At 47.3% G+C, this 24478-nt stretch overlaps 1 protein-coding gene across 3 annotated transcripts in view; it reads right to left on the bottom strand.

Moving 5' to 3' along the window:
• Positions 1-24478, bottom strand: part of CRTC3 (CREB regulated transcription coactivator 3) — a 97660-nt gene that overhangs the window by 12049 nt on the left and 61133 nt on the right. For all 3 annotated transcript variants that reach the window (XM_040257523.1, XM_040257521.1, XM_040257522.1), the window contains exons 4-10: positions 22271-22332; positions 20723-20785; positions 18543-18643; positions 12185-12220; positions 10304-10389; positions 8099-8148; positions 2796-3013 (exon numbers count right to left, since the gene is read on the bottom strand). In XM_040257523.1, the coding sequence (XP_040113457.1) occupies positions 2796-3013; positions 8099-8148; positions 10304-10389; positions 12185-12220; positions 18543-18643; positions 20723-20785; positions 22271-22332 (616 nt within the window). The remainder of the gene's footprint in view (positions 1-2795; positions 3014-8098; positions 8149-10303; positions 10390-12184; positions 12221-18542; positions 18644-20722; positions 20786-22270; positions 22333-24478) is intronic.

The raw sequence follows: 24478 nt of genomic DNA, 5'->3' as shown, positions 1-24478 counted from the left end.
ACCACTGGGAGAGCAAGAACTGGTGCAGGCGGCAGCAGAGGTGAGACTGTCCAGTTCCTCCACTCCAGTCCAAGAACAGATCCCAAGGCTGCACAACCCATTATGTTCGGGGCCCCCAGTGCCTTGTCCCTGGCAACCAGCCAGGACCCTCAGTTGCCTTCACTGGGTGTCATGGCTCTCGATGTGGAGGGCAGGCTGCCTCAGAGGGGCTCTTTAAATACCCTGAGCCCAGCACCAAGTCACAGGAAGGGACCCTCTACCAGGGCTTCCTTTCTCTTTGTTTTTCTGGCTCCTGAAAAGCGGTTCATCACTGTCTCCTCCAGTGTAGTGAAAAGGACACCTTGTTGGGGCTTTGTTTTAAGGGAAGGGGAGTGAATTTTAGCAAGAGCAAGAGAGTTTGGGAAAGGCATTTCCATAACACATGCTGCAAGGACATGAGCTCCAGGAGGCCAGGGAGCCTGTTCTCTGCCCTGCTGGCTCTTTGGCACCTGGCCCAGGGCCTGGCACAATGCCTTCATTCCATGAATGAATGCTGGCCCTGCAGCGCGTCTCCGTGGGTGACCCCCGTGTTTCAGAGCCCAGCCCACCTTCTTATGCCCACAGCTGGGGCGAGCAAAACTCTGTGTTGTTTCACATCAATAAAAAGTTAAGCATTAGATGAAAATTGTGGAATGCATAAATGACAAAGGATTTTTAGCCAGTAAGTGATTCTGAGGACTTCCCTGGTGGCTCAGATGGTAAAGAATCTGCCTGCAATGCAGAACTCAGGTTCAATACCTGGGTTGGGAAGGTCCCCTGGAGGAGGGCATGGCAACTCACTCCAGTATTCTTGCCTGGAGAATTCCATGGAGAGAGGAGCCTGACGGGCTACAGTCCACAGGGTAGCAAAGAGTTGGACATGATTGAGCACTAACACACACACACACCCCTACACAATTGATTTTGAAAAGGTAGGAAAGATGTCTCTGACAAAACTCTAAGTAGTTATCCCCCTACCTAACTCACCATGGACAAGTCAGAGATGTGGCTGGCTCAAATAAGAATGAAAATTAGAGCTAAAGATATGAATTTAGACATTTTTTTTAAACTCAGTCATTCAGAAAGAAAGCACACACATCTTAAAAAATATATGTGCAATCTTTCATACCATGCATTTTTAAGGAGTGCAGAGAAACTCTAAAAACTTAAGCACTGGTTGTGACATATCCTCGATAATACAATGCTTGTTTGAGGAAAATAACAGCTAGCAATTAAACACAGGATTTTCAGCTGAAGCAGTGTCCAAGGCTGTACTGGAGAATGCCAGCTTCCCCAAGACCCAAGGGGGCTAAGCGCCAATGCTGCTGGACTCACGTGACCTTGGATGACCTTGTTCAGAGACGTCACCAAGGTCACATACGTAAAGCAACAGGATAACTCAAAGACCCTAGAGATCCCAAAGACTCCCAGAGACCCCAAAATAGAGGTGGTTTCTGAAGTCAATTCTTCAAACCTAAAATTATATATTAATAGCATAATGGCAGCATCACTGTAATCAACAGAGAAACTTCCAGAGGACCATGATGAAGCGGCCTACCCTCATTTGAGTGGTGAGTTCAGATCTGCATAGACAAGTCTTGTTGAACCCAGAGCGGAAAGAGCAAGCACTTTCCCCAGTGACAGACCATTGCTGGGGATCTTTCTAAAGGAGACAGGCTCTGCCACCATTCTTGGGACCCTTGTGGCCGGAGGCTATACTACCTGCCCCAGACACTGACAAGAGCGTCTGTCAGGGTTGAAGCAAATGCAGTCATGTTTCAACATGTGGTCTGAGAGACAGGGACTCAAACTCCTATGGTAACAGCCAAGTCACCTCATGAGTAGCTTTTTAGTAAAGCTAAAGCACCTTTAAGCACCTCTGAAAATTTGATCCAGTAGTTTTGAACTATGGCAGATTTATACTTATACATATCTATTAAGGACAGATATTTTCCTTGTACCCACAATTTTCTAAAATTCAAAATATTCTCTTTTGCAATCCATTGGGAAGTTGGAGGAATCTAGAGAGATATCTGCAATTATTAAATATCATCATATGTTGATAAAGGACCACAGCTAACACAGAATAGAATGGACACTTATTTCTTGACTCTCAAATCTTATTCTCCAAGTCCCTGGGGCACGTGGGCTGGAGAAGACAATGAAGAATGAGGTTTTGGACTTTCCTGGTGGTCCAATGGTTAAGACTCCATGCTCTTAATGCAGGGGGGTAAGACCCCATATGCTGTGAGGTACAGTCAACTCTGTCCCCCGACCCAAAAGAAAACAGAACAACAAAAAAAGAATGAGGTTTCACTGAGCTGCCCCAGAGCTCATCAAACTCAGCAGAAAGAGAACCACCTAAGTGAAATGTGAGCAGAGTTGAGAGGTACATGAGCTAGTGGGCTGTGTGCACACCTGCTCAGTCACTCGGTCGTGTCTGACTCTGTGACTCCATTGACTGTAGACCACCAGGATCCTCTATCCATGGTACTATCTGTGGTATCCAGGCAAGAATACTGGAGTGGGTTGCCATTCCCTACTCCAGGGGATTTTCCCAGCCCAGAGATTGAACTCACTTTTCTTGCATCTCCTGTGTTGGCAGGTGGATTCTTTACCACCAGGGCCACCTGGGAAGCCCAGTGGGTTATTATCTCTAACTCAGACACAGTCATTCTCACTCTACGATTTACTAACATGCCGCCCCGCCAGGGACCACCAATGGCTGAGCCACCAGAGGACACAGGCACGGTCCCGATGGAGCGGGGACCACTTACCAGAAGAGCCCCTGATGCCGAGGTGAGTCATGGCAGCGGGAAGGTTGCCCACGCTGTTCCCCACACTCATACTCCCAAAGAGGTGGTCACTGGTGTCCAGGGAGGCTGGCAGCGGCGCCGAGTAGTGCAGGTTGGTTAGATCTGGCAATGAGCCCCCAGTGTTCAGGGTTCCCAGGAAGGGGGAGAGGCCCATGTTTTGACCATTGTGTGGGAAAGTGCTGAAAAAAAGAAGGGTTAAGTATTACTTTCTAAAATGCATTTGGCTGCTGGGGAATAGGATGTGTATGATACCTTTCCTTGTTCAATAAAAGCCATGGGTACCAAAGATCCAAGTCCTCGTGGAGACTGCCTCTTCCTCGTTCTGAGAGTGTGATCTGCTCACCTGCAATGCTAGACTAAGGATGTCATCTATGCCCGCGTTACAGGAATCTTTTCTAAGAAAGATTAGTTGCGTGTGTGTGCTTTTACTGTTTTCCTTTGTCAGCATTTTTTTTTTCAGCTGGAGTGCAACTGCTTTACAATGTTGCATTATTCTCCACTGTACAAGGATGTCCAGGAGGGAGGGGATACACATATAGCTGGTTTACTTCACTGTACAGAAGGTTAGATCACTGATGCAAAAGTACTTTGAAAATTGTCAAGTACTGTATAAGATATGAGACGCTGCTCTGCATTTATTCAATTCTTCTGGTTACATTTCTAAATTATCTTTCCTTCCCCCCCAAAAAGGATCTCCTGTATCAGCCAGATACCTTCCAAAGCATACTTTTTCCATTAACAGTTTCCATAAACTTTCAAGTGAGAAAGAGATGTGACCGTTCCTTTGTCAGGATCGGTGGCGCAGCTGCTCTGAGCCCAGGCACTAGGCTGAGTGCTGGTGGGAGGATGATGAATGAACAGAGCATTTGCAGTTTGAGCAGGAGTACAGATGGGGGCCCCGCAGGCCAATTGTTTAAATTTTTTAAAGTTATAAATCGAATCAATAAATCTTTAAATGAATTATCTTCTATGTTTCCATCTTTATAATAGCCTGGAAGGCCAGATTCAAGTTTAGAATTCTCCCACTCCTTGGAGCTCTGTGCTAGAACATGCAGAGAGGCAGCCCCAGCCTGCAGTCCACTCTCTACCTCCCCAGCCCTGTCCTGCATGGCAGACCAAGCCTGTGTCTTCCCCAGCCCAGAGACCCAGGTCTGGCCGCTCCCCACATCCCCTTAGCCCCTTGGACTCCTTACTCCACGGGAGTGGAGCCCTCTGAAGTGTGGGCCCGGGGAGGGGCCACTGAGCCCAGAGCTGGGGGGCCACTGCTCTTAGCGTTCACTGACAGGCTGGAGACAGACAGATAAGGCAAGTGACTGCAGTATGGCAGGAAGCTCGGTGGTCCAGGACTGATACGAGTGTCACTAGGAATGCAGAAGCAGGAGTCGTGGTTGTGCGGACGGTTGGGGAGAGAGGGCCTGGTGAAGCGTGTGACCCCGTGCTCATGGAACAGCAGGCAGCATGGCACAGCCAGGGCGCTGGGCAGTGCGGAAGCGGGGGCAGATGAGCGGGCAAGGGAGGAAACAAGGGCGTGATGACAGGCTGTTCTGGAGAGCATGGATCAGTGCCGGCAGGAGACAGGGAGCCCAGGGAGCCCAGGTGTGAGATGGAGAATCACAGTTTAGAGAGGCCCCTGTGGTTGTGGTGTGGAGAGCTCCTTACAGGGGCAGAGAGGGAGGTGGGGAGAACCGGTTAGAAGCGACTGTGCGGTCCACGTCTGATGTAGGAAAAGAACGGAGTGGGTGAAGAGGCGGAGAGTGGCTGGAGGAGGGGCCCTCAGCCAGGATGGGAGGAAGGTGGTGAACGTGACTGAGGACCCTTGACTCAGCACAGCACACACAGCGGACCACCTTCCGGGTGCAGGGCACTGGCATTAGGGCCTCAAGAGACTTGGACAAAGCAGGGGAAGCAACCATAAACAAAATAACTTGCAGTATAATCCGATTCAGTTGTGCAGTGACGGAGCCTGATGGTACAAGGCCTGGAGGGAATGACCAGTGGGTTGGGGGAGGGGAGATTCCTGAAGGATGTCAGAGCTGAGTTGGAAGGCTCAAGAATTCAGATGCTCCAAACGGGAAGATCATTGCAGAAAGAGTTCCCAGCACTGGCGAAGCAGAGAGGCATGTGACTACATTGTGGGCACTAGGAACTTGGCCGCCACAGGAAGGTCAAGTTTGGAGGGGAGATGTGATGGGAGATGGGCCTGGAGGAGGAGGCAGAAAGTACATGAGGCTTAAACTGATGACAAGAAGCCAGGGGAAGGTGGAGAGCGTGGGAAAGACAAACTCATCTTTAGGCCAGACTTGGGGGAGGGTGTAAGAAGCGGGGCCTGGAGGCAAAGAGGTGAGTTGTGCTGCCGCTGAGCAGTCAAGACATAATGAGAGCGTGGAGGCGGATAGATATAGAGAAATTCTGGAGGTGTTTAAGGAAGTGCTCAGGGTGACTTCTGATTTTCTGGCAGGGGGACGGGTGGAACCACCCCCACCAGGACAGAGAACAGGGAAGCACATGAGTGGACTGGGGACAGGGTAGGTGGTGTGGGTAAGAGAAGGACTTCTGCTGTAGATGCTGAGCTTCGGTAACACGGGAGGATGTGTCATGGGATGTCTCTCGAGGAACGTTCTGTCAGAACAGTGTGGGAGGGAGCCAGGCCACCGTGGGCCGAGGAACAGACAAGCAGTAAGGGAGCCTCGAGGGGGAAAGCCTTTCAGAAAGTGTGGCTGAGAAGTGTGGAAGTGAGAAGAACTAGAAGGGAACGCAAGGTCAGATAGTACTTTTCGGTGCAGAATCCTTAGGTGTGATTAATGCAGAGAGAAGACCTAGTAGACAGGGAAAGGTAGAACACACAGAAGCGGGAGAGAGGCTTCCGGAAGGGCCAAGGACATGGGTAAAGCTATCGGGTGTGAAGAGACGGCCAGCTGGGTCCCTGGGACCAGAAACCAGGAAGGATGGCGTGTGGGGCCGGGAGGCACGGAGTGAGGGGCGGGAGGGGAGCTGGGCGTTCATTCCTGCCGCTTCTCTTTTCTTGGTGAGGTAGGACTGGGATCACTGTGGAGGCTTGAAGAGAGAAGGGGAAGTAGGAAAGGGGTCCTTTTGGGGTGAGGAAGGAGGATGATTTAGACTGTAGAAAAGCTGAACAGGATACCTTGAGTTCCAGACAGCTGGTTGCAGTGTTAGGGCCAAGGACTAGGAAATAAACTCGCAAATGCAGAGCTGCTTGCTATGAGGGCAACAGGCTCTCTGGCCGGGTGCTCAGAGCGAGGGAGGAAAGGCGAAGGAAGAAACAGCAGCTGGTAGCACAGAGCAGGGAAGGAGAAGGTAACCATGACGAACACAACCCAGGCAGTCACTGACATTCAAAGTCCCTTCCCTCTGCTTGAGAGGAATATACACTGTAACTTTCCAAATACAGCTGCTAGAGCCACCTCCTGGATCCGCCACAAGGCAGGTGACGTACTCCCTGGTTCAGAACTCTCCACTGAGCCCAGCCTGACTCCGGGTCGGGCTGCACCTGCCTCCACGCTCTGCAGGCATGCTCCCACTCTTCCCCCTGCCCTTCCCTGCACTGCATCCTGGACTCTGGTCACAGTCCATCGTATCAGAGAGGCTCCTGCAGACACCTGCGGTCGCCTTTCTCCTTCCTCGGCTTTCTTTTTCCTCACTGCGTTTACCAACACATGACGTGTATTCATTGGCTTGATTGTTTTCGCCTACTTTGCTCCATAGGAGCCTCAGCTCGTTGAGAGCAGGGACCTGTTCTGTTTCGTTCACTGCTCTGCTCCAGTGCCTAGGAGTAGGGGGTCAATAAACACCAGATGAACAGAAGTCACGGGACAGAATCCTACACCTAGTATAAGAGCAGGGAAGCAAGTTTTGTCACCTAAGGAACCCTGGTTTCAAAGCTCTCAGAGGCAGGGATGAGGAGTTGAAAGTATATAGCCCCTTCTGTAATTTAGGCCTGTGGGGCCTCCATCACCCATCTGCCTGAGGATTGAGCCAAAATGAATTCTTAAGAATCTTCAGCCCTAGCTGTGGGGACAACCTATACCCCAGGCGTGATGGTCTCACCAGGTGGGCATCCTAGAGGGCATTTTGACTTTCTCAAGAGGTCAACCCTGATCTCAGCTCAGTGGGCTGTTCATTGCATGGGTTTATATTCAACTAGCTGAAAAGAATGCCTGCACTCCCATTGCTCAGGAGGGTGGGCCCTGAACTCAGTGCTGTTAGACAAGAGCGAAGGCTTTACAGGGGAGATGAGAAAGAAGGACGGCCTGAGGTACTATAGCTTGAGTTCCTCTGCAGACTGTCAGACCATCTAGAAAGCACACCTGCACTCAGCTAGATCATGCAAGAGGCCAGCTTTCAAACCACACGGTTTTGGCTTTGGAAAGAGCTGCCGTTTCGAGGTTTTTGTTCCAACCCTGGGGGGCAGCCTTGAGGATCACTGGGCGCCCCTCCCCACCCCCGTGCTCTCAGGACTCCACCATGCACCCCAGGGCTCAGTCCTCTCTGCGAAGACCGCGAGAGAGGGCCCTCCCCACGTCCGTGTCTCAGTGAGTGCGCCTTCACGGGTGTCAGTGTGCGGGCTTCCTCAGCTCTGTTGTCTCCACGTCCCTCCTTGGTCCCATCTCCTCAGGAACGTTTTAATCTTTTAGTACTGCACATGTTTTTTTGTGAAAGCTGTCTCTCACATTTTTCAGGGAGTGAAGCTGTATACTTCTAAATACATTAATTAGCTGTTCCACAGAAACGCCTTTTAATATCACAAGCTTTCCTATTCATTCATTTTCCATTAGTTTAAAAAAAACGTGGTAAAAATAAAATGTACATAACACAAAATCTATCCCTTTGAGGTTCATGGTTTTGTGGCATTCGGTATATTTGTACAAACTCTCTTAGGTAACTTCTGGGTCACCAAGTCGCCAGGGGCCCACGGATTCCAAAGGCGCGAGGCTGGTGGGCCCCCTCCACGCCTGCAGGCCCCGGCTTCCTCCAGTGGGGTTGTCTGTTTACCCAGAGTCGGTGATGTCATTCTCAAACATATTTATGGCAGTTTTACTTCTGCAGTTATGTCATATAATTACTTTGAACAAATGAAATATGCGCATACCGAAAGAGAGCTGTTGTTTTTGTGAAAATTCAGTTGACTTTCAACTTATATGTAATGTGTGAAATTTCTCAGTGTTCTCTGATGAAGCAGCAAGACATTCCTTTCGGTAAAACCTTTAGGACGGCCCTGAAACAAGAACTGAAAGAACATCTCTTACCTGCCACCTCCCACATCACAGGATCGAGGGCGCCCAGACAGGGACTGGATCTGGCGAGAGACATAGGAAGCCGGGCTTACTCACCGTAAAGCCAAATTCAAGTTTTTAAAAACTGTCATTGCAGGTATCCTGGGGCTCCAGTCAGTGCAAGTGGAGAGCCGGCATAGAAACAGCGTCCTCACAAAGAAGCAGTTTAAGTTTCGACTAGACTTTTCCAGGCATAAGGGAGGCATGATACTAATAAATTTTCTTAATTCGATCCTTCTAGATGATTCTCTTCTAAATGAATTATTTTCTTATAAAAGGCCAATATGCTTCCCAGAGAGCTTTTAAATAAACATTCATTTTCTAACGAGCCTCAGAGGACCAGGAGAAAAAAGAGACATGAACTAGAGTGAAGAAACAGGAAATTAACATCTGAAGAAAAGAAATATTTCAACTAAAATCTAACTTGGGGGGGATTTCTCTTTTCTTTTCCTTGTTTTTTAAAATTTATTTTATTTATTTGGCAGCGCTGGGTCTTAGTTATGGCTCACAGGCTCTTCAATCCTAGCTGTGGCATGGGGGACCTTTTCGTTGCAGCTTGCGAACTCTTAGCTGCGGCACGTGGGACCTGATTCCCTAACCAGGGATGACAGTCAAGGGTGCCCTGCATTGGGAGCGGGGAGTCTCAGCCACTGGACCACCAGGGATGTCCCGAGAGAGTATTTTCATTTTGTTTATTGTCCCATCCCTGCACCTCAACGTCTGGCAACAGGTACTCAATACATACTGGGTTGGCCAAAAAGTTTGTTTAGATTTTTTTCCTAAGATGTTACAGGAAACCAAACAAACTTCTTGGTCAACCTAATACATGCTTAAAAAAAAAAAAAGAATGAACCTATTGACTCATCTCTTCTCACAGAAGTGATTTATGGAGAACTGCAAATCTGTAACAGCTAAGGGAGATGAGGGGAGTTCCCTGGCAGTCTAATACTTAGGACTCAGTGCTTTCAATGCCTTGGTCCTGAGTTCAATCCCTGGTTAGGGAACTAAGATCCTGCAAGCCATGCAGCACGGCAGAAAAAAAAAAGAACTAATAGAGATGAACACCGCTTTCTGTAGAGAGTACCTCCTCCCTGGTGCTCAGAGAAGACTGGCTGCCTCTGACCCCTCTGTGGAGAAGACACAGCTGTCTTCTGACACAGGCCTCCAAGACCACTGGCGCCTCCCGTGGAAAAGGACAGTGGGCTTCTCCTGTGTCTAAGTATGTGAACTTTTACATCTCTTTCCCCCCAGAAGACTGAATATCAAAACACCTGGCTTTTACAAAAGGCCTTTGCAGCCCACCCTAATGCTAATGATGACTTTGGTAGACGTGGCGGAAGAAACTGGCCCGCTGGACGCCTGCCCAGGCGGCAATGGTCAAGCAGCAGACAACACGAACGACCACAGCACTGAACCGCCAGGGAGTGCCCCTCACCCCACTCAGCTCTGATGCACTTGCAGTTCTCCATTGATTGTTTCTGGGAGAAGAGTGGAGTCAATAGGTTCATTCCTTCTTTTATTATTATTTTTCAGCATATATATATATGGTTGGCCAAAAAGTTCATTTGGTTTCCTTTGGCTCAGGGCTGGGCCGACGCGTTTTCTTTCAGAGGTGGCAGATTCTGTATGCAAGAAAGCCTGACTTGGGTACCACGGGACCCTCCTCTCTTCCACAGCAGGTGGGTTAACAGAGAGGGAGCCACGGTGGAGACAGGGACAAGTACTCAAAGGCTCTTAGAAACTGTTAAACAGAGGACTTCTTTCTGACTTCCAGGTGACTCAGGTCAAATGGGTTTCACTAAAGAAAGGAGTTATCTGGTGAACCAGCCATTATGGACAGAAGCTAGTGACTGGCAGCTGGTGTTGGCTACAAAACAGAAAAATCTGCCTCTGACTTGTAACTGGGTTTCAGCACTTCCTATATGAAAGAGATAGGAGGGACCAACCAGTCTTTCTGAAAGAGGGAATTCACATGGGAACTAGAAAGTTAAGAGATGGTTGTGCTAATCCATCGATACAATTACGCTTGTTTTATTTGAACCATCATCCCCTAGTATATTCTTCTATCTTTGTCGCCAGACTTCTGCTCTGCTTTTTTCCCCCAAATCCCCTGTGGGATTTGACACTGACCTCTGAAGGGCAAACATTCAGTGACAACGAGGACACCTGTCCACCCACCTCCTTGGTCTCCCACAGCTGCTTCGGGAGTGGCTTGGGGACGTTCAGCAGGTTCTCTTCCCTCAGCGGGCCGGGGAAAGACACCACTGAAGGGGAGAAGAAGCACATTTGCCGCGTTAGAAGGCCCCCCACTGCAACCCCCACCTCTGGCCCAACAAATGACCTTTGTGAAGACAGCTGAGTTAATACATATTGACTGTCTGCTACAGACGGTGTTTTGAGTGTTACTGTGGGGGATGCATGGGGGAGACGTGGATTCGGCCCCTGAGGGTTTCATACCCTACACACGGAAAAGGGTGGCATGTGGATACCCATGTCTGGAAAGAGGACTGGGGGAGGCCCCAAAGGTCACAGGGCTCAGTGCTGCTCTGGGTGGACCAGGAAGAGCCCAGTCTCTAGGGCTCAGCACTGAGGCCAGCCTTTTAGGGACACAGGAAACGGCCATCCCCAGAGAGAGAGCAATATGAACGAAGGCTGAGAGTGGAGGTGATGGACAGCCACTGAGTATATAAAGGAGAAGGGTGGGAAGGTCAAGGTCAGGTCAGGGAGGGCCTTGCAAACCTGGCGAGGAGAGGATGGAAGAAAAGGTATGAGGAGGGACCCACAAAAATCCAGGAGAGAGGGAATGAGGAAGGTAACAAAGAGAGAAGAGGAATATTCCATGGAAGACAAGGCGGCAGTGAAGATGCCTGGTCCTGGGCTGGGTGTGGGGCAGAAAGAGGAGTTGAGAACCCAGAGGGATGAGGAAATCTCCTTCTCCAGGGGATCTTCCCGCCCCAGGGATCTAACCCAAGTCTCCTGCATTTCAGGTAGATTCTTTACCATCTGAGTCACCAGGAAGCCCCTGAAAGATAACATCAGATGACAGGAAAAGTTGCAAGGGCTGCGTGAGATGACTTAAGGCTACTTCTCATGACAGTCTGGTCACAAGAATATGGCTGGAATGGACTCCAGCACTGTAAAGGGGATTGTTTCCTTGGAGAAGTTCCTTGCTTTTTGTCACTTCATATCCAAGACTGGTTGTAATTCTTCAAAGAACTCACTGGGAATGCAAACAACCTTGCAGCCATCTCTTTATTTCTGTCCTAGTGGATTAGATATTTATTGCTGTTTCAACTTTTCATGATTTTACTCCTGGCCTGAAATGGCCTTCCCAGAAAGGAGTATATAAGATGATGAAAGAGATTTGCTTCTGGCACAGGAAGCTCCTCATTTATCACAGTCCCTGTAAGTCCTGACCCCTGCGGTGTATAAACCTAATTTAGTTGTTCACTTTCAGATTATGAAAATTAAATTTCAGATTACAAAATTTTAGGGAAAAGAAAACAGTGCCTGGTACTGAATGAATAAATGAGCTGTGTCAGGCCTTCATCTGTCAATAGCTTCCCGAGTCATTTAGTACATCCTCAACATTAATCAGCTTTATGAAACTCAGTATCTTCTGTAAGGTTGGCAATTTCATTTTGCAATCACTTTGCATTTTCCTCACATTATTTATATCTGCCGATTACTGGCTCACAAAACTTTCTAAACAGGCTGAGAAAGGATGGATATTGGAACAACCAATGGCTTAAGTGTCTACTCACTATTCTCATGTGATCACAACTTGCTCCCCTGTACAACCCTATGACTGTGGGACCATGGGGACCCAGATGACAAGGAGCCTTTGTAGTCTAACCACACATTTCCCTTCTCATGGCCTTGATCAGGGCTGGCCTTAATTTTGTAGAGCCTCTCAGAAAAGTAAACAAGTCAGCAGTTGTCAGCATTTTTGGGAAGTCAAGAAAACTTGAGTATTAACTAGATCAGATGTTAAGAGGAGGTTATGTATACTACAGTCAGCATCCCACTCAGCACAGGTAGGTGAAATCAGTTCATTACCTTCCCCAGGCACGTCATTCTCACCATCACAGAAACCTAGTGAGAAAGAAAAAAACACTATTATGCGGTGCTTTCACCTTTATTTATTCATGAATTAGTAAATCTTTCTGATTCAAATAGAATTTTGAAAATTCCAAGGCAATTTTGGAATAGTGATGTTCACTCAGAGGGCATCAGCATTTATAGTAAACTTAAAATAGATAGAGCTAACTTCCAACCAGTCCATTCTAAAGGAGATCAGTCCTGGGTATTCTTTGGAAGGAGTGATGCTAAAATTGAAACTCCAGTACTTTGGCTACCTCATGCGAAGAGTTGACTCATTGGCAAAGACCCTGATGCTGGGAGGGATTGGGGGCAGGAGGAGAAGGGGATGATAGAGGATGAGATGGCTGGATGGCATCACTGACTCGATGGACTTGAGTTTGAGTGAACTCTGGGAGTTGGTGATGGACAGGGAGGCCTGGCGTGCTGCGATTCACGGGGTCAAAAAGAGTCAGACACGACTAAGCGACAAACTGAACTGAACTGAAGTCTAAAGTTGGTGCCTATCTACTTTTCTTTAAAATTATCTCCATTTTTAAAATCTTTTACTGCCTCTGTCCTGAAAGAAGAACAGTTTACAAAGTCTGAGAACCTCTAACCAAATCACAAAGAAAAGAAAGAAGTAATATAGAGAGTGAAGTAAAAAGGCACAAAGTGTTAGTCGCTCCGTTGGGTCCGATTCTTTGCAACCCCACGGACTGTAGCCCACCAGGATCTCCTGTCCCTGGGATTTCCCAGGCGAGGATACTGGAGTGGGATGCCATTTCCTCCTCCAGGGCAGCTCCCCGACCCGGGGAATGGACCCACGCCCCCCGCAGCTCCTGCACTGGGAGGTGGGCTCTTCACCACTGAGCCAGCTGGGAAGTCTATGCACATACGTGTATCCCCTCTGTTTTGGAGAGACTGTTCTTGCAGAGGAATGTGAGGTAGATTGAAAGGAGAAAGTCTGAAGGCAGGAAGACCAAGTGAAAAGCCTCCATAACAGTCCAGGCAAGAAGGAAATAAGTGGGGTATTTATTGGCAGCGAAGGACAGAAAAGAGGCAGCATATTTGAGATACACAGCAGGCGTGGAACAAACAGGACTTGGCTACTCAATGGGTGTGAGGGGTGTGGGAATGAGAGTAATTAAAGACAATTAACTCCTGGCTCAGAGTTTCGGTAACTAGAAGGATGATGGTGGCAATAACCAATGTGTTAGCACCAAGTTAATATATAACCAAAATATGTGAGAAATGGAATGTTTCCTGCCATATCAGTAAACAAAGGCTGCACAGTGAGCAGCGATTGCAGCCACCAGGGAACTCAGGAAGGAAAAAATACCTCCATCTACCAGCCATCAGACTATAGCCACTCCCCGTGGTGAGCCTTGAGGAAATTTGGGGTGTGAAAACACAGGATGCTGGCCCCGGACAGCTGAGATGCACATGAGAGGAAGGATTTCAGTGAGCCTAGACTCGCGCATCTTTCCATACACAGGTTATCTGGTTTTCTTTAATTAACCACAATCTTTTGATGTTCAGACTACCTGCCCTTTGTTGCAAAACTCCTATACATCCTGGCTCCTTCTGTCGCCCCCTCAGAGCAGTCTCTCAGTGCTATCTGAAATGCCATCTCCCGGCTGCAGTCCTCATTTTGCCCAAATAAAACTTAACTCACAGCTCTCACGTTGTATGGTTTTTTCCCAACATATCCAAGCCTGGATTTTTACTACTGGATGAAAAATATCAGATGATACAACTATAAATAAAGGGATAAAAATAAAAGGGAACGAGTTGTGAGTGGGTATCCAGAAGCAGGGGAAACACGGAGCAGCCCCGCAGGGGACAAGCAGCCACGACCAAGGCTCATGTGTGCTCCAAGAAACCTCGCGGACTAGGAGCCGCAGGGGCTGACCTCCTGAACGTAACTGAGGCCGCCTCCCCTCTCCCCACCCTCAGACCTGACGAATCTAAAACACCTCCCAGCACAGCCTGGATCTGCTGAACAGAGGTGGAGGCAGGGGGCAGAGTACTTAGCCAGAGTGTCTCTCTCAGGAAACCTCCCCATTCTGGGCCCTCCTGCCCCCTGCGTGACACTTCTGCCCCCTCTTTAGATCTCCGAGGCCTTTGCCATCTCCCTCTCCCTCCTGTCTGTGCAACCAAGGCCCACTTCTCTCTCGTTTGTTTAGTCACTCAGTTGTGTCTGACTCTTTGCGACTCCATGGAATATATAGCCCACCAGGCTCCTCTGTCCTTGGGATTTCCCAGGCGAGAATATACAGGAGTGGGGTGCCACTTCCTTCTCCAACAGGCTCATTTCTTTCAGGGTTATTTGCATTTTAAGCCTTCAGGGTGCTGGTCAAAGGTATAGTATTACCTGTGGTAAGATCACTGGGGTTCAAGGCAGATCTCCTTCCCTGGGAAGGAGCTCAGGGCTGTGTTTCTTAAGGCTGGTGAGACTCAGCCTCTACAGCTCTGGGTGCTAAGACAACCATCATCCCTTGCTCTGCCCTTAGCTCTAGACTGCTACTTGAAAGGGCAAGGACCACCCTGGCCCCTTCCTCCACTCGCTAGTGATGAGCAGAGGTGGGTTAGGTACAGTCCTAGACTACAGGGCAATGGGCAAGTGTCACAGAGTGCCATCAGGCTTACCCATTCGGGGGGTATGTGTGTGTGTGTGTGTGCCTGCGTGTGAGTATGAAATGATAATTAAACTGCACATGCTGCTAAGTTCTGGATAATTAAACAAGAAGAGAGAAATTATAAAAATCTTGCTTGGTTGCATAAAAGTCTATTTCTCTCATTTCCATCAACTCCTCACCATGGATGCCTTTGTCGCGCAAATTGAATAACCATTATGAGAATTACTAACCATGTATCAGCCTAATGACTGTGTCTTCTTGGGACACAAACTTTTGCTCGTGAATGTTTCACAGCTTTCTGCTCATGTAGTTAAGCTGTCAGCAGATGCTCCCTTACGATCTACTCAGAACCAAAAAAATAGTGGGAACATTAATTGAAGCTACATCACTATGCTCAGGAAAGATTCCCAGGGAAAAGGCAGTTATTGCTTTCTGCTTGTGGAGTCTAATTCCCAGCTTCAATTATAATTTTTCCCATCACTTTAAAAATCTTTACTTTATTTGGTAGCTCCTATAATAAGAAATACCTTTTTGCAAAGCTAGTCGATATTTTTAAAAGTCTGAAAGGAAAGCAAATGAGAAACTTTCATGAATGACAGGGGGAGAGGGGAAAGACAAGAAACTATTTAGAATAGCTCCCACCAACAGATAGAATTCTCCAGAAATAATTCCTATCCTTGGAGACTTGAATAATATTTTAAACACACTGGCTTTCCCATGTAAACACAGCCATATTTGGATGTGTTTCTGAGTTCTGCTGTACTTCCAAGGCAACTGAAGCAGGGACACGGTTCAGACGTCCAGGCTGGAGGTCGGCCTGCCTTCCACAGCTGTCAGATTCCGGGGTACAAACACGGCAGGCTGGAGTTGCTGATGTGAAAAGTAGGGACCCTGGGGCTCTGCTCCAGGATTTCCTTCTTTCTTTCTGCTTTCCGTATGGCTCCGTTGTAGAATCAACACTGACACTCTGTTGCTTTTCTTATTTGTCCTCACTCATGCCTTCTGACACTTCGCACCCCTTCCCTTGCAGGCAACATCACTCTTAGGGTAAATACTTCACTTGATTAATCACTTGCTTTAGCTATTTTTCTTCCTCTCTGCATGTAGGCCTCAAAGTCCTGTTACTTAGGATTTCCTTGTTCTCTCTAGGCCTTTAGACCTTTCTAGAGAAGCACACACTTTAAACAGAGGGCAACACAAACACAGGAATGGCAGAGGCAGAAAGGCAGCTCTTTCTTGGGAATTCCAGATTGAAGTCTATCAGTCTGGTTCTCTCCCAATCCAGGGAGACCAAGACCTTGCTGCACCTTTTTTAGGCTTCTATATTCTCCCCCTCGTTTTTATTTTTTTTGACCATGCCATGTGGCAGACATGTAGCCTGCCAGGCTCCTCCATCCATGGGATTCTCCAGGCAAGAATACTGGAGTGGGTTGCCATTTCCTCCTCCAGGGGATATTCCCGACCCAGGGATCAAGCCCACACCTCCTGTATCTCTATATCACAGATGGATTCTTTATTGCTGAGCCATTGGGCAAGCCCTAAGCACACATTTTGCTTTTTTTGACCATGCCATGCAGTGGGCATGTGGGATCTTAGTTCTCCGACCAGGGATTGAACCTATACCCCCTGCACTCGAAGTGTGGAGTCTTAACCGCTGGGCCACCAGGGAAGTCCATGGGCTTATATATTCCTATGTACTACTTGTAACTACAGATGTGGAAGCTAAACTACTCCAGCTTCCCATAGGTCCTCTTCCTCTAAGTGGTGAGTGGTGGAACCACATCCAACTTCAACACAGCTGCCAGCTTTACTCTCACAGCCCCCTGTGTGCACACAAAGCTCGATGGCCCCATCCTTTCCTCAAGCAGCTCATACTTAACAAACTGCTTGGGTAAATGGAGCATCTCTGAGTTGCATCAAGGGAACAAATACAGCATTATCACAACACATACCGGGATGATTAAACCCCATCCCTACTGTATGCAAGGAAATAAGACCCAGAATGGATTCCTCCGAAGGAATAGGGACTACTCAGGCTTTAAACTATCTAAAAAGTAAAAGAAACTAAAGGCTAGTATTATCTTGGCCAAAGATGTACTTATTCCCGTTTTCAGACCAGACACACAGCTCTGTTTGTGGACAACGGTCAGTGTGCACATGGAATGGCTATTTCAGGACCCTTGTTCCTGCTAGATAAGAAACCCCAGAAAGGCAGGCTTGGACGGCATCTTACTGAACCAAACGTGATTCAGGTGCAGCTTAGTCAGTGACTAGAGTGTGCTCTGTGTGCATAAGCCACCAAGTAATTCCTCCTCACTCCCCATCACTGAGGGCTTCTCCATGCCTGACTCTGTGTGGAAGATAAGACCATTAACATGCTGACTGCAGGAAATCTACTGAGAGCAGCCCCTCACATAGTTGCTTCACGTGGGGTTCTTGCAAGAGCTTCCCCTGCAAGACCCTTTGTGGGGGTTGCTCTGCTGTCCTCAAGAATAAAAACCTCTATGATCCAGAGTTGCTACGCACCAAATTTTGATGCCTTTTAAATACCTCGATGCCTGTCACACTAGAAATGCTTTCCTATTTAAAATAAAAGTTAAATTTTTTTTAAAAATGAGCAATTTACTTGGAGCAGAAGAGGAGAAGCACACCCACAGGAGAGGCAGTCAGTGGCATGATAGCCATCTACAGGGAGGGGCTCCAGGATTTCGGAAGCACATGGCGGGTTCTGGGCTGGCAAAGGGAGGAAGGGTAAGGATGGCTCGGCAGACATGAGGACACAGCTGAGGGTGCTGGCCAGCTGAGTCAGGAGTGAGTTAAGAGAGGACGAGATGGCAGCAGGATGAAGCAGTTCTGGAACCCAAAGCAGTTCACAGACTTGGGGGGGAAGGGTTGGTGAGTAAGGAGAAAAGGGAGTGAGGTGGGCACAGGCCGCCTGATCCTGGGGTCCCTATCGTTCCAAACTGGGAGATTTGGATTCTCTCCTAGAGGTGGGGGAGTGGCACTGTGACTGGAATCTGATCAGATCTGGGTCATTCTGGAAGCAGATGGCATGACTCTTTCCCCCACTCCTGGTCACCCTGGGGAGGCGGGACAACGTCCTGCAGCAAAGTGGGCAACAGGGGAGCTCCCGCTCCTCTGGCCCCGGGCTGCTGGCCCCTGGGGAAGTCAGCGTCCCTCTGGGGCTTGGTCTGAATAGACATGGCCCCCCAGAGAGAGGCCACTTCCTCTTATCAGGAGGAAAGGCGGCATCCACCTCCCTGTGCCACTTCTGCTTTTATTTCTCAGTTTGTCCAGATCCTGGGTGGAAAAAGGGCTTTCAGACAACCCGACATAAGACTGGCCTGCGAAGACAGGAGACTGCAAATAAGGACAGCAGTTAGAAAGTTGCTATGAGTCCCCATAAAACCGACAAGGATCTTAGAATGGGAGAGTATGCAGGGCGGGAAGTCTGAGGCCGAGACACGCCAAGGACACGCCAAGGACACGCCAAGGAGAGCCTGCAGAGGGAGAGGCGGGAGGGGAGGCCCACTCTCACCTCATCACGAGCACACACACCCCTCCCCGGCCAGGGATTGCTCCCCGGGGAAGACGAGCCAAGGAAAGGCACACGGTGTAAGCTTTCTCTCCCCCCGCTCCCCAAGGACAGAACAAGACGGTACAGAAGTGGCTGGCATCCGGCCTGCGTGTCTTACCCGCATACGAGGCAGGCCAGGCCGACTGGCCCCCTCCTCCATAGGGGTCCTGGGGCTTGGTACTCAGAGCACTGGTGTGAAGAGCAGAGTCAGAATTGGTCCTAAGAGGGAGGGGGGAGAGAGAGAGTCTGGCTGAAAAATCCATTTTTTCCTTAGTGAAAATGCAATATTCTTTCCTGAAAATTACCAATGGGAGAGAAAGCAAGAATAACAGATTTACCATCATCCATAAAATGAGGGGTTTGGACCTACCTGCAGTCCCTTACAACAACATCAGCCTCTGAGGATGACCCACACCCAGAAGACCGCAATTTGTACTTGTGAGATCTCACACTTTGAAGCTAGTGGCATAACGATATGGTTCAACAAGGAAGACACTGGATTCACGGCTTTCTTTAAGAAACGTTCCATCTTTCCTCACAACTCAGAAGATGACTGTGGCCAATATAGTCTCTGCAGCTGGGCTAGATCTTCTCCATCTGGGAATAACTCCTCCCCCAGGAAGGATCACCAAAGCAGTGGCTTTCCAGCCCTTCCAGGGAGAATGCAAGGTCGGGACGATTTTCAGAATAACCCTAACATGTTCTCTGCCCTTTCACCCTCGCCCTCATGAGCACAGTAGCTTTCCAGAGCCTTGTGACATGCAATGTCAATGCAGATTGAATGCACAAGCAGAGGATCGAGCTTTCTTCAAGAGATACATAAAAGGGACAACGCCTCTCTTCTCAGTGATTTAGTTTGTTTCAGAAAATATAACTGTGCTTACAAAAATATGATTTATGTTGACATAAATGAGTTTATTTATGAGTAATGAGTTTATTACTGCTATTTCTAAGTATATTAATAAGTATCTTCTATAAATCTCTCAATTTAATTTCCAATATCAATAGCTAAATACAAACAAATGTACCCACATGAACAAATACTGTTTGAGGGCCTCAGTGGTTTTTAAGATTGTGACAGAATTGTAAGACAAAAACTGGGGGGAGTGTGGAACTATAGCAAATTTCTGAGATTCTCCCAGACAGTTGCAGTTTACATGCAGCTTTGACTCCAAGAGATATTATTTACTTGTCCCATCAAGGGTCAAACTGACAAAAAAGAACTTGTGTAAGGCTTCAAATTAGCCTAAAATGCTTCTCTGTGGGCTACTTCGGGTGATGGCCTTCTGCAGCCACTAAGCCCCGTGGCTGGACTGTGCACCGTGGCTGGGTTGGGTTTACACAAAGGACAGGCAGTTCAGAACCAGGATGAAGCAGCAGCAAAAGCAAGGACTCTGGGACCTGGGAGCCTTGGGTTCAGATTCAAAGAGACTCAAGAATATCAATCAAATGCAGAGAGAAAACTGGTGAGATGTGAATACAGACTGGGTATTAGATAATATTAGGAATTATTGTTAAATTTGTTAAGTGGAATAATGGCATTGCGGTTATGTTGTTGTTGTTGTTTAAAGGTTCCTATCAGCCTTATAGTGTTAGAGATATTTGCAGGAGAAATACTCTATCTGGCTGGTGGTGGGATAAGGGTGGGAAGGGCAGGGGATAGGGTAGACATAGAAGCTAAAAGATGGGCACACGGAATTCTTGTAACGCTTTTCCCTTTTGTGTATGTTAAAATTTTGCACTAAAAAAATTTTTTTTAATCCCAGTTCCATCACATATTAGCTAAGTGACCTTGGACAAGTCATTTGTAACTTCTTAGAACAGAAAGTCATACTCATTCTTGTAGAATGTGATCAGGATTGAACAAAATGACCTAAACACTGGGGTCAAGCTTGAAGTTCAAAACGGTTATTGAATGCTTATGCTTCCTTGTGTTTCTTATGTATCTTATTTAATCCTTGCAACCATCCCTTGATGTAGGTACTGTTATCTTCCTTTTTCCAGATGAGTAAAGTGAGACACAGAGAAGCTATGCAACTTGCTCAAGGACACAGAGTAGGAGGCAAACTCTGTCATTCACTCAGATGTCATGTTCTCACAGCTACATTGTCCTGAGCAGACGTTTGCTACATGGTGGGAGATTCAGGTTGCTTTTTTTTTTTTTTAACACTGCGTATAAATGCAACCCATCGATATAAGAGTACTCTGGCAAACAGATGATAGATTAAAAAGCAGCAGGACCATCAAGGTGATTTGCCTTCTTTAAAGTTTATTTCTACTAGAAAACAAGCTATGTACCTGTTGAGTGCAGATGTTAGCCTGAACCCAGGGTGCTTCTCTTCCTTCCAAGGAGGCTGCTGCCTTTAAAAACCAGAATAACATAAAAAGAAAAGAAGTTCAGTCCACAAGGAGCAAGGGAAACCTCAGGCCTGGGTTTGAGAACTGGCCCTTCTACTCACCCAGCTGCACAGCTGATCTCTCCAGGTTCTGTGATTTCTGACTTCTATGATAAAAACTATCAGAAATGCGTGCGAATAGGGCGAGCAAATGAGCCAGCTGGGCATGCAAGGAGGTTTTTGGTCTTTTTTTTAAACGACAAACAAGCACTTTTGAATGCCTTTTGAAATATTTCAGATCCATGACCAACTCCTCTCTGGGGATGTGAGGTCTTATTCCAGATGTGTGAAAAACTACCCCTCATCACATACCCCGAGTGTGTGCATAGGGGATGCCTGGCAAACCCTGATACAGAAATGCTGCACTCCTCTTCAGAGTTCCATAAAGAGGAACATAACTGCTACAGTAATCCAATGTTTGAAAACATTAATCTAACTAATCCTCATGCTCTAGAAAGCATAGGACATTTTTCTCTTAAATACAAATTTTTTACAATCTCAAATTGGAAATATCTTTTTATGATTTAATTAAAGAATCTGCCTGAAATGAGGGAGACCCAGGTTTGATCCCTGGGTCAGGAAGATTCCCCTGAAGAAGGGAATGGCTACCCACTCCAGTATCCTTGCCTGGGGAATCCCCAGGGACAGAGGAGCCATGGACTGCCTAACGCTTTTATGATTTAAAATAAGATACTGTGTTTATTCTACAATCATGGATCCCAAGATTCTTAAGGGTTGCTGAAAATCTACTTGCAGTAGGGGCCCGCTGTTATCCATCTTCATACCTGCCTTTCCCAGGTCCTGACTACATTATCCACAGTAAGTGCTGTCAGTATTTGCCCCAAGAATAGATGGAGAATGGACTTCAATCCAGGGAGCTAAAAGTTTTCAACATGTCCATTTCAAACGCCTCTTCAATCTGACCAGGTGATCTGAAAATGGTATCATGCATCCACTGGATCTAAGAATCTTTTCAGTTAACTCTACATTCTGTCACTTTCGGTACTATTCCAAAAAATACTCAATTTGGGGGTACATATTCTCTACATATAAAAATACTCAAAGAGACCCTAAATCAAATTCACTATGCAAATTACAGTTTTAGGAGCTTACTATCACCTCTATTTCCTTCAGTAGCTTACCATGACACCTTTATATATTTAAATATAATAATACCAAATCAGACTATTATATTGGTCAATGTATTCTGAATGCGTTTCTATTTGGTCTTTAAAATGAAGACTCAGATTGATTTAAGTAACTTTTAATTTTAGACTTTCATAGAAGCCTATGATTATTATGTGGAGCGATTTAAGTTTTATAAGAGAAAACAACAGTCTGTGCTTTAGATTAGAAATTTCTAAAATGACATCTGAGGTGGGTAAAATAAAGTGAGACTGTCCAAGCACAGCACATGTCCATCATATCTTTGAAAATCTGACTTGCTTACCTGGGCCAACTTTCATCCAGGGGCTGTGAGGCATAATTTGCTCCAAGCGTGCTACCATCGAAGTAGAAATTTCAATCAAGGAAAACTCAAGATGAAGAGGAAGCTGAGGCAGAACTGAGCGGCTGGAGTTGTGCGGAGTTCAGCTGCTGAGCTTTCAGTCTGTATCTTTATCTCTATACCCGACAGCTCTTCCTCCTACTTTGGCTTATCAACTTCCCCTGGAAAAGTTCATTCCCCTGTCTCCTAACCAGCACCATCTTTGCATGATTCATGTGGGGGGTTTCTTTCTTTCTTTTTTGCGTGCCCAACCTCTTTTACTTTCAAGAACTGCCTGCACCCCCACCCGAAACCTGGTTTGGCTGTCACTCTGTGTAGGCCTCCCTGTCCCACAGAATGTACCCACACCCAGCATTTCCATTCAACGTCACTTAACCCCTGTGACTAGTTCAGGGATGGGCTCGTGGGGAAGAAAGGACTGCCCCCAGCTGAGGTGGTGAGCTCGGGGACCATGTGGGCCTGGGTTTCTCTCCCTGGAAGTCAAGGTACAGGTGGCACGCCCCCAGATACTGAGTCTCAGTGCTATTGTACGGACCCCTGGATCTAGCCCTCTAGGCTTCTAGTAACATAAGCCAATACATTTCCTTTTTCTTCAAGCTGAGGGTTCCTGTTTCTTATAACCCTAAGAGAGCTACATTAGGTTTGTGGAGAAACGCGAATTTCCTTAGATGGTCAGGGGCCCCATTTTACGGATTCTGTATTCTTCACTGGGTCTAGCCTGCCTTAGAACACACTCCAGATGAAATGGAAACAGGGAAAACCAGATGGGACACTACACTGTATGTGCTGAGTACCACAGAGCCGTTTGGTTAATTTAATTATATGCACAGAATCCCTTCTAAAAACATTCTAAGTCATATTGTTCTCCTGTGATCTTCGGTGATTCTGTATAAAAGAAGCCATCACCATCTAAGGCTCAGGAGGAAACGGAGGCCTTGATGGAGAAGGAACTATCATGTAGGCAGAACCTGGCATGAGTGAAATATGGACACTGATGAACTCTTAACGAAATGTTTCTCTGCCAGAAGCACTATGATCACAAGTTTCACTTCCTGTGCACAAGTGTGGTCAGCTCTAGTTACCTTCTTTCTTAATCTGAATCTTAGTCAATGCAATAAAACAGAGGTGCTTTCAGAAGAGAGACCAGACGCTTCTTCAACATTAACTATTAGGCTATGCAGGAGACATAGGAGGCGTGAGTTGGATCCCTGGGTCTGGAAGATCCCCTGGAGGAGGGCATGGCAACCCACTCCAGTATTCTTGTCTGAAAAATCCCATGGACAGAGAAGCCCAATGGGCTACAGTCCACGGGGTTGCAAAGAGTTAGACGCAACTGAAGCGGCTTAGTACATATGTATGCAGCAAAGTACAGGTCGGAATGGACCACAGTAGGGGACAGAGAGGAAAAGGTGAGGAAGAAACAAGAATGCCTCTGGGAGGAAAGACGGCAGTGTCTTAGTTGGCAGAACCACTAGGGAGAAGGCACTGGGCCTTTCTCTTTTCAGCAGATTTTAATGAACCTCTGTCCAGAAATACTTAATTCTGAAGCAGAAATTTACCACTTCTCTCAGGACACTGCCACCTTTAAAGTCATTAAGTCCACTTATCTAGAACCTGTAAACAAAATAGAACACAGCGGTGTAATAGTAGTACAACGATCAAACATCGATCTTTTCAATGTTGAGGAGTAGGTCAGCATGTTAGCTTTTCTGAGGTATAGCGACAATGTGGAAACGTGGTGAATTTCTGAAATTTTAATATGACGGGGCTGAGGCATCAAAAGTTAAAAGATGTGACCTCTGAGCTCTCCCAGTTCTCACCATTCACGTCTCACCTAATGGATATTCAAAACCCAACACCTATTGGCATCAAGAGATGCCCTAACGTTAGCGATCACTCACATCAGTGGTTGCTGTTGTTCAGTCACTAAGTCGTATCCAACACTGCGACCCCGTGGACTGTGGCCCACCAGGCTCCTCTGTCCATGGGATTTTCTAGGCAAGAATGCTAGAGTGGGATGCCATTTCCTTCTCCAGGGGATCTTCCTGGACCAGGGATTGGTACATGTCTCCTGCATTGGCAGGCAAATTCTTTGCCACTAAGCCCCCAGGGAAGCCTGCTCATGTCAGTGTGTGTGTGTGTGTGTGTGTG

The sequence above is a fragment of the Oryx dammah genome, unplaced genomic scaffold (assembly GCF_014754425.2).
Source record: "Oryx dammah isolate SB20612 unplaced genomic scaffold, SCBI_Odam_1.1 HiC_scaffold_16, whole genome shotgun sequence".
NCBI lineage: Eukaryota > Metazoa > Chordata > Mammalia > Artiodactyla > Bovidae > Oryx > Oryx dammah.
The sequence above is the reverse complement of the archived record's forward strand: the minus strand, read 5'-3'. Positions and strand labels throughout refer to the sequence as shown.